General features: G+C 41.1%; 1 protein-coding gene across 1 annotated transcript in view; it reads right to left on the bottom strand.

Annotated features, from left to right (window-relative positions):
• Positions 1–10,477, bottom strand: part of DPY19L1 (dpy-19-like 1 (C. elegans)) — a 116,065-nt gene that overhangs the window by 10,377 nt on the left and 95,211 nt on the right. Inside the window, exons 17-20 of the mRNA XM_006832270.1 lie at positions 8,186–8,210; positions 7,188–7,307; positions 5,243–5,417; positions 3,826–3,925 (exon numbers count right to left, since the gene is read on the bottom strand). Coding sequence (XP_006832333.1) covers positions 3,826–3,925; positions 5,243–5,417; positions 7,188–7,307; positions 8,186–8,210 — 420 coding nt within the window. The remainder of the gene's footprint in view (positions 1–3,825; positions 3,926–5,242; positions 5,418–7,187; positions 7,308–8,185; positions 8,211–10,477) is intronic.

The raw sequence follows: 10,477 nt of genomic DNA, 5'->3' as shown, positions 1-10,477 counted from the left end.
GTTCCAGAATAATCATACTTCACAATGTTATCCATAGCTTGTCATGATCCACACAATCGAAAGCTTTGTATAGTCAATAAAGCACAGGTAAACATCTTTCTGATATTCTCTGCTTTCAGCCAAGATCCACCGGACATCAGAAATGACATCCCTCGTTCCACAACCTCTTCTGAGTCTGGCTTGAACCTCTGGAAGTTCTTTACCAATGTATGCTTGCAGCCGTTTCTCTATTACCTTTAGTAAAACTTTACTCACATGGGATATCAAAGAGATTGCCCGATGATTTCAGCATTCTGTTGGGTCACCTCTCTTTGGAAAGAGCACAAATACGGATCTCTTCCAATCAGTCAGCCAGATAGTCGTCTTCCAAATTTCTTGGCAGAGATGAGTGAGTGCCTCCTGTGCCGCCTCCCTTCTTGAAAGATTTCAATGTTTAATTTAGTGCCTTGTTCTTTGCCAATTCCTTCAATGCACCTTGGACTTCTTCCTTCAGTATCATTGGCTCTTGATCATATGCTACCTCTTGAAATGGTGAACGTCAACTATTTCTTTTTAGTATAGGGATTCTATGCATTCCTTCAATCTTCTTTTGATGCTTTCTGCATCATTCAGTAATTTGCCCAGATAATCCTTAAATAACTAAACCGAGGCTTGATTTTTTTCTTCAGATCCCCTAGCTTGAGAAATGCCGAGTGTGTTCTTACTTTCTAGTTTTCTGACTCCAGATCTTTGCACATTTTGTTGCAATATTTGGCTTTATCTTTTAGAGCTGATCTTTGAACTTTTCTGTTTAGCTCTTGTACCTCCTCATTTCTTCCATTTGCCTTAGCATCTCTACGCTGGAGAGCAAGTTTTCAGTGACATCCATTTTGATCTTTTCCTTCTTTCTTATCTTCTTAATGACTTTTGGCTTTCTTCCTGTACAATGTTTTTGTTGTCATCCCACAACTCTTCTGGTTTTTGGTCTTTAGTGTTTAATGTATCAAATCTGTTCTTCAGATGATCTCTGTTGGGATATATTCAAAGTCTTATTTTGGCTCCAGTGGACTTGTTTTCATTTTCTTCAGCTTTAATTTGAATTTGCATACGAGCAATTGATGGTCTGTTCCACAATCTCCTCCTGGCCTTGTTTTGACTGATGATGTGGAGCTTTTCCATGGTTTCTTTCCACAGATGCAATCAATTTGATTTCTATGTATTCCATCTGGTCAGTTTCATGTGTATAATTCTCTCTTATGCTGTCTAAAGAAGGTATTTGAAATGAACAATGAAATGAACATCGATTTTGCAGAATTCTATCATGCAATATCCAGCATCATTTCTATGTTGTTGTTTAGTGCCACCGAATCAGTTCCAACCCACAGCGACCCTTTATAGGGTTTCTGAGGAGCAGCTGATGAGCTTGAACCGCTGACCTTGTGGTTCAAACCAACTTTGCAGTCCAGCGCATTAACCCACAGCACCTAGACCTCACCAAATATAATAAACAGGACTCAAAATCACTACATTGATGGAAAGACATATGGAGAAGCTCAACAGCACCAGCTAAACCAAGTCCAGAGGCCAACTGTCAATTACTTACATTCAAAACTGAAATTAAAGCTGAAAAAAATCAAAACAAATCCATGGAAGCCAAAATATGACCTTGAGTATATCCCACCTGAATTTAGAAACAATCTCAAGAACAGATTTAATGTATTAGACATCAATGACCAAAGAGCAATAAGAATTACTGAATGACATCAAGAACATCACATAAGAAAGTAAAACGCCATTAAAAAGACAGGAAAGGAAGAAAACACCAAAACGGGTATTAGAAGAGACTGTGAAACTTGCTCTTGCACATGTCGTTGTTATGTGGTGTTGAGTTGGGTTCCAACTCACAGCAACCCAGTATAAGGCTTCCAAGGAGCAGCTGGTGAGTCTGAACCACTGACCTCCTGGTTCAAACCGACCTTTCAATCCAGTGTTTTATCCCACAATGCCACACATAGAGAAGATAAAGTGAATGAAAGAAATGATGAAGCAAAAGATCTGAACAGAAAGTTTCAAAGAGCAAAGACCAAGAGTTAGAAGACTGAAAGGGAAGAATACACTCAGCATTTCTGAATCTGAAAGAACTGAGGGAAAAAACTCAAGCCTTGGGTTGCAATACTGAAGGATTCTACAGGCAAAATATTGACTGACACAAGAAGTATCAGAAGAAGGAAAAAGAAGTATCAAAAAGATGGAAGGATTACACAGTCACTGTACTACAAAGAATTGGTCAATGGTCAACCATTTCAAGAACATATGATCACAAACCGATGGTGCTGAAGGAAAATGTCCAAGCTGCACGGAAGGCACTGGTGAAAAACAAGGCTCCAGGAATTCATGGAATACAAGTTGAAATCTTTCAACAATCTGATGCAGCCCTGAAGATGTGCACTAACCTATGCCAACATATTTGGAAAACAGCTACCTGGCCAAATGATTTTAAGAGATCCAGATTTTAGCCCATTCCAAAGAAAGGTGACCCAACAGACATTTGGAAATATTTGAACAATGCCATTAATAGCACATACAAGTAAAATTTTGCTGAAGATAATTTAAAAACAGCTGCAGCAGTATATTGACAAGGAACTACCAGAAATTCAAGCTGGATTCATACAAGGATGTGGATTTAGAGATATAATTGCTGATGTCAGATGGATATTGGCTAACAGCAAAGAGTACCAACAGAATGTTTACTTGGGCTTTATTGACTAGGCAAAGGCATGTGACTGTGGATAAGAACAAACTCTGGATTCACATTTCGAAGAATGGATATTCCAGAACACTTCACTGTGCTGAGAAACCCTATTATACACCAAGAAGCAGTCATTCAAACAATGGGCTCAAACATGATTAGTAATTGTGAGGTTGGTGCAGAACCAGGCAGTGTTTCATTCTGTTGTGCAAAGGGTTTCTATGAGTCAGAATAGACTCAATGGCACCTAACAACAACAAGGCTAAGCTATCAGCTTTTTTATTAGACAGTCATTAATATATAAATAATTGACATCTAAGTATACAGACTGACGAGTCCTAGTGGCACAGTGGTTGAGCACTTGACTGTGAAATGAAAGAGCAGTGGTTCACACCCACCAGCTGCTCTGTAGGAGAAAGACAAGGCAGTCGGCTTCTGTAAACATTTAGTCTTGGAAACCTTATGCGTGGTTGGTTCTACTCTGTCCCTGGGAGTCACTGTGAGTTGGGATTGACTCAATGGCAGTGGACTTGGTAACAGGTTAGTAAAGCAGATGTCTATTATTAACTGGGAGCTTGCCATTACTAAGTATCACTAATAGGTAAAGATGAACATAGGTAACTAAGAAGTAAAGGTAAACAGAACTTCAGAACTTCAAAGTAATCACACTGAATCTTAGAATTTGGCCAAATTCACACCTTCAGGATAGAACGTGACCAATAAAGAGATTGTAAAAAAAATGAAACTATCCCAAATTGTAGAAGACCAAGATGACAGTGTGATTCTTTAATATCAAGCAGTACATTTTCCCATCAGGACACCTGTCAATCCCCTTACACTTAGCTCCAGGGGACAGATGTATGACTAATAAAGATGTAGAAGTTTTGAAGCCTTGTTAACCTGTAGAAAATGAACAAAGCAGGATTTCACTTTCTGTCTTTCTGTCTGGTAGAGGAGGTGATCTCAAAGCCTAACTTTGCAGCCTTCCACTCTCCTCCTCCCTCAATCCCAGCCCATCGAATCCTTTCTGGAACGCTCTTGTTATTCTGCTGGTCGTGAGAAATGTGTTTTGCACAACCTGAGAATTGCATACTCACCTCAACCCTGCATCTTCATAATGTGGATGATTCACAACAGGCCGGAGAGCCGAGAGTTTCACACTTGCCATCGTGGGCATGGCTCCTGCAAACACGGCATCTGCAAGACAAGAAGGAAGTTCTCAGGCAAACACTCAGCAGAGTTCCAGGAGTCTCTCTGTCCAGTTCAACTCAACTACTTCACAGGTGAAGAAGCTGAGGCCCAGAGAGGTCACTGCCTCATAGACTCACTGGCAGAACTACAGTGAAATTAACCAAAACAAACTCCCCTGCTCTTGAGTCAATTTTAACTCACAGCAACTCTATAAACCTGTGGTCTTGATGCTTCCCAAGGATGTAAATCTTTTCCAAAGCTCATTGCCACATCTTTCTCCCATCAAGTGGCTGGTGGGTTTGAACCATTGACCTTTAGGTTAACAGAAAAGTGCTTTAAACACTACACAATCGGGGCCACTTGTTGTTCAGTGATGTTGAGTCGGTTTTGACTCACAGCAGCCCTACATAGATAGGGTTTCCAAGGAGCAGCAGATGGATTTGAACCACCAACCTAGTGGTTTATCAGTCCAGTGCTGATCCTACAGGGCCACACCAGGATGCCAATCAGAGCCCCTTAGTATGAAGTTAATGTGGTGGTTAGCAAACAAGCCTGAGTAAAGCATTTTTCTTGAAAAGAACAGAGCCTCGTCATTAAAGATTACTTCTCTTTCTTTCATTTAAAAAAGATGTTTTAGACACCTTGCCTGATTCTAGGAAAGAGAAAAATTTTTTAGCTCCAAACAATTCTGGAAATGATCTGGCATCCAATCCATGTGATGAAAGGTTAAATGAATGACAAGGTCTCCTGATACATTCTATGTTACATTCCATGAGTTCATTGCAACAAGGAATGTGAATGGCATTAAATTAAAAATGCATTTAGAAAAAAAGCACAAAAATGTGACTTTGAAACATGTTATGTTTTGTTTGTTAAATGCCGTCGAGTCAATTCTGACTCAGGGACACTGCACAGGGTGTTTCCGAGGAGCAGCTGGTGAGCACGAACTGCAGATCTTCTGGTTCACAGTCCTGTGCTTATCTTACAGTGCCAGCCACACCAGGAGTCCACCCTTAAATACAGCACATATAAATTTGGATGAATTTTGAAAAACTTGTAATTTATGGAAAATAGCTGCGTAAGTTACTAAGAAAATACATGTAGCATTTTCTCTGTAAACCAATTAAGTAAGTTTGATAACTTACTTTTCAGAAGCAGCACCATTTCAGAAGCTAAAAGCAACCCGGGTTTAGGTTTTTAATGGTATAGACATGAGGTCGTGGGACAATGGAATGAAAAGATAATGGAATTTATCTACAAACTTTCTGAAGCCCACTCGTAAACTTATGTGGATAACACTAGTTACGTAAATAACATTTTTACCTGGTTTAGTACTGTATTTGATCCATTCTATAAGTTCTTCTTGTGGCAAATTACTGAACTCCCCGACGATATTCCACTGGGTTTGTAGATTTGCTGACCCTTGTATTGACATTGCTGCTAATACAGCAAAAACAACAGCCCCAGGATGTACTTTGCAAAAGAGCCATCCAAATAACTGAAACCAAAAGAAGAGTGCATTGGAAACTGGTTGGATAAAATAGCACGTACCCAATGAGCTGCCAAACCCTCTCCCTAGAGCAGAACAGGGTCTCTGCTATCTTCCCTGATAGGGAATTAATTATCCGAAGAAAATTGTTCAGAAACAATGACCCCAGGAATCAAAGAATTCTATCATCTGTCATAACAGAGGTGAGACATAATTTAGGAAGCTTTTTTCGCAACCTCGGAGTCCTGGTGTGGTGCTGCTGGCTAATGTACTGGACTGTAAGGTCGGTTTGAGTCGCATGGTTGGTGGTTCAAGTTCACCAGCCGCTGCTCGGAAACCCTACACAGGGTCACTATGAGCCAGAACCAACTCGACGGCATTTAACAACAACTTCTCAACCTGCTTCTCCCCATCCTACACACAAGACAGATTATCTACATAATTTGAGGTGTGTAATGCAAAACAAAAACGTGGGGCCCCTAGCTGATAAATCATTAAGAGTTTTAAAGATGGAGAGATTTACATTACAGCATTATCCACAGTGTAGAACCCTTCTGCGTGCTGGGCCTGGTGTGACTGCCAAGATGCATGCTGAGGAAAACCGTCTCTGGGTGAGGTTCTCTATCTAATCAGCCATGCTGGGGGTGAGTTTAAGATGAGAGGCTTCCAGTCAGTCTCTTGTCCTGGCCTAGCTGGGAGTTAGGAACAACAGGCCCACCCAACTCAGCTTTCGCAGTCAAGGCTCCCAATCATAAAACCAATATTCTGATTGAGAACACCGCAGTTGGCTTTTTCCATATTCAAGTGGTACACACTCAGTAACAATGCCGCTCCCCCTATTTTTCTCCCCATAATGCCTTTTTTTTTATATGTGTGCAGAGCTAGGCTTAAGCTCTTTGAAGACCTAAAACCTTAGGTGATTTAAAAAAATTTTTTTTCTATACACTTCTCTACTCTCATCTATTTTCTAAATTTAAAAGAAGTACTGCGGTTGTACTTTGGCTGTTAGCTGATGAGAAGGTGACTTTATGGAGATGCATAAATCTGAGTACAGACAAAGCAAGGGGGCACTTATCCAGGAAAAACAGGCAGCAAATAACCAAAAATGGCTTTAAGTAAATTTGTAAAAGAAAGCAAAAGTCAAGATTATGCACCCAAATGTACATTCAAATAAATGAAACACATTTTTAAAAAAGGGCTCGATACTGAAAAAGAGCAGTTAATTTGAAAGGTCTTGTAACTTGAAATCGACTGTTAGGATTTTCTGCAATGTTTATGTCAAAACAAAACAAAAAACTTCTCCAATTAAGCACTTCTCCACTCCGCACTAGGAGCTTAGTGGCACAGTGGGTTAAGAGTTGGGACTGCTAACTGCAAGGGTGGCAGTTCAAGCTCACTAGCCACTCCATGGGAGACAAATAAGGCTGTCTGTTCCTGTAAAGATTTACAACTTTGGAAACCATAAGAAGTAATTCTATCCTGTCCTTGTGAATCAGAATCACCTTCAAGGGGTCTGTGGGTTTTCTATCAGACAGGCAGCAGTGACTCAGGAACCCAGCCCGCATGGATTTGGTGTCTGTTGTATGCCAAAGACTAGTGATCAGATTTGGTCTGTGCCCTTTACAAGAGACTACTTCAAATCCATGACGAATTTATTTACAATTACCTATAGGGACTTCAGCAACTTTGGAAGAGTTTTATCTGAGGCCCACTTAATAATAAAGACTGGAGTCAAATTATCATAGGAGTTATAACTCTGAAGCAACCAACGTCTTTTACCTGTCTTGAGCAGATCAAGGAAGCCATCACACACATGTGCGGGGTCAAGAAGAGTTTAAGTCTCATAATCAAGATACCCAGGGCTGCATATGCTATCAGCTGCAGTGCATGATAAACCAGCTGAGAGAGAGACAGAGAGAGTATTCTTTACTCCTATTGGTGAAGTTTCAGACAATACTAGTTAAACACAAATGTACAGAAAAGGGCACTTTTCTCTGAGCAACAAAAATTACCACTGCCTGACATTTCGCCTAAAAAATCATTACCAATTCACTCGCGTTTCATAGATGGCTACAATTATAAAGTCAATAAGGCAAGTTTTTTCTGTATTTCTGCTGTGGGTGAAGTCTGTGGTTTAAAAATCTTGTATTTCTGTGTCTGCCTATGTATCACTGTTTAAATTAGGAAGGTGGCAAACAGAAGTTACTTGTTGCTTCAAGGCCTTGGAATGCCCCCTTCAAACTGCCATTAAAACCCAAGTGGATCAGCAGGGTTTGAGAGCAAAATCAGTTGCATCTCCAAAGGCCAAGGGCAAAGAGAGCCAGAGGAAAGGTCTTCATCACGGAAGGAACTCCATGTATGCAGATATATGAGCTCCAGAAATAAACTGCTATTATTGTAGGCACTGCCAAAGCAGAGTAAATGCATTTATTTCCTACTTAACTGGTTTAATCAATGAATGGTCAAGGAATCTGTACATAGCATTCTCAAAAAGATACTAAAAATATCTTGAAGGCAATGAGCTAACAATCGCCAATAAACTTAGAGGACTTCTGGTGTGGTGCTGTAGGATCAGCACTGGACTGTGAATCACAAGGTCAGTGGTTCAAACCCACTAGCTGCTCCTCGGAAACCCTACACAGGATTGCTACGAGTCAAAATCAACTCGACGGCAGTTAACAACAACAATAATAAACTTAAAAGGTAGAACTAAAAAAGCAAAGTCCAAATACATTAAGATTTAAAATCAGTAAAAGGTCAGTATGTTCAATCTTTACCTCTCCATGATCAAGCTGGTGTTTTCTGAAATGAGGGGGGGAAAAAAGAAAAGCAAACTATGACTGAATCATTATCCAAGAATTTAGTTCATTTAGCTACATTTGTGTCTTAGAAATAGCTGTTTGACAACTTTGTTCCCTCAGGACACATATATGCAAATCACAATAAGCAAAGCCAGAGACCAAAATTGGTATTATAATCATTTCTAACAGTCTATATTTAAATGACAATGTTGTATTATACCCTGAATATTCGCCTATGTGGGTATTTATGAGGCCAACAAAATCACAGTGCCTATTATGGGTGGTAGGGGCTCAAGAGGACTTCTGAGAGCCCTCAGTTCACAGTGGATGCCCTCTGCTCTCCTATGCTGGTAACTGCAACAGGGACCATTGAGGGCTGGGGAAAGCCACATGTAAATTTCAGCATCAGCTCTGCAATATACAAATAATCACTACATTCCATCTTTTGTTTTGTTTGCTGGCTTTACTTTGTAGGAAATGTTATTCTCCCATATCACACTCTTTCCCTTACAGGCCACTCTCATCAGTGAGGGTGACCTAGAAAATGACAGTCAGCTCACATCACCCCCTTACTTAAAATCCACTCCAGTGGGTTCCCTTTGCAATGAGAATAAACTCTAAACTCCTCACCATGACATGCACGGCGTTCCTAAGCTGGTCCCCACTTCCCTTCTTTCCTGACCACTATGTTCTTGTCACACCCGACTAATTCTGTTCCTCACTGTATCAGTTTGTCTTCTCTCTACTCCATTTTCCTTTTTAATTTTCTTATAGAAAACAAAATTCTCACTGATTGGTTTAACTGACTAGCATGTTTCTCCTACTAAAATGAACCCTTTAGTACTAAAGGATTCAAATCCATCCCTCGTCAGAGCACCTGAAAGCCCTGGAAATCCATCAGTAATCAAAGTGGGGGAAAGTCTCCACCCTCACAAATGCTAATGGAGGAAGACACATAGGCAGTCACAGTCACAGTGTGACAATGGGGACAAGTACTGTGGAGACACATGAAGCTGGTAAGAGACACAGGCAGTGCTGGGAAAGGCAGTCACACCAATGTGGTTCCCGAGATTGAGTGATACTTGAGCAAAGCCTGAAGGAGCTGAGAAGGAGCCCTGAGGAATCCTCCAGGAAGAGCATTTTAGGCTGAGGGAACAGAGGATGCAAAAAGGTGCACTAGCCACAAGGGCAAAGTGATTAGAGAGGAGAGGCAGAGAACCAGAGGTGGCAAGGGGCCAGACCTCTGCAGGCCCCTGGAAGTCATCATATGGACTTTGTTTGACTTTACTCTGAGTGATTTGGAAACCAGTATCAACAGAAGAGTGACATGATCTGACTTCTGTTTCCAATGGATCACGTTACTGTTATGTCGAGGAAAGACTTGGGGAGGGAGGCAGGGAGCTCTGTAAGGAAGTTTCTACATGAAACCAGGAGAGATGGTGGGCTAAGGATGAAGGTGGAGGGGGAAAGTGCCAGACAAATTATGGATCTATTTCTGAATGTTGAAGAATGTGTCAGGAGACTGGCTGGAGGGTGTGAGAGAAGGAGGCGAGTCAAGAATGATGCCAAGATTTCTGAGCTGAGCAAACAGGAAAATGGAGTTACTGTCAGAGACTGAGAAGAGGCAGGAGATGCATGCTGGCGGAAGGGACACAATTTTGTAAAATCTGAGATGCGCATCAGACATTTGAGATGACAAATAGATAAGTATGTAAATTTGAAGGTCACATGAGAGGTCTGGGCTGAACAGAAATATGTGAGTTGATAATATATCTTCCTCCCTGTCTGAAATCCGCTGCCCGCAAGTCAATTCTAACTCAGAGAAACCCTAAAAGACAGAGGACTGCCCCACAGTGTTTACATGGCTGTGGTCTCTGCAAATGCAGACTGCCACATCCTTTCCCCACTGAACGGATGGTGAGTTCAAACTGTCAACCCACTATACTGTCAGGGCGCCTTACTTTTTTCCTGCATTCTCTGGAATCATTGATTGAGTCAATGAACACTTAACTCAGGAGCACACATATAATTTGAGAATTTGGCTTCAAAATTACATGAACAACTGATTGTGAGGGATGGAAATGTAAAGGTAGATATTTTGTAGCAAGGAGGGGAATGATTGACTTTGCAGTCTAGGAGAAGAGGTCCCTGGAACCATCAAGGGAAAAGAGCAGAGAGTGGGACCCTACCCAGAGAAGCAGTGATGCCAGAGATGGAGGCAGAGATGATGATGTGGAGAGATGGAGCAGCTGGGGACTTTAGATCCAG

Source organism: Chrysochloris asiatica, unplaced genomic scaffold (assembly GCF_000296735.1).
Source record: "Chrysochloris asiatica unplaced genomic scaffold, ChrAsi1.0 scaffold00006, whole genome shotgun sequence".
In the NCBI taxonomy this organism is placed as follows: domain Eukaryota; kingdom Metazoa; phylum Chordata; class Mammalia; order Afrosoricida; family Chrysochloridae; genus Chrysochloris; species Chrysochloris asiatica.
This window is presented reverse-complemented; position numbering and strand designations above follow the sequence as displayed.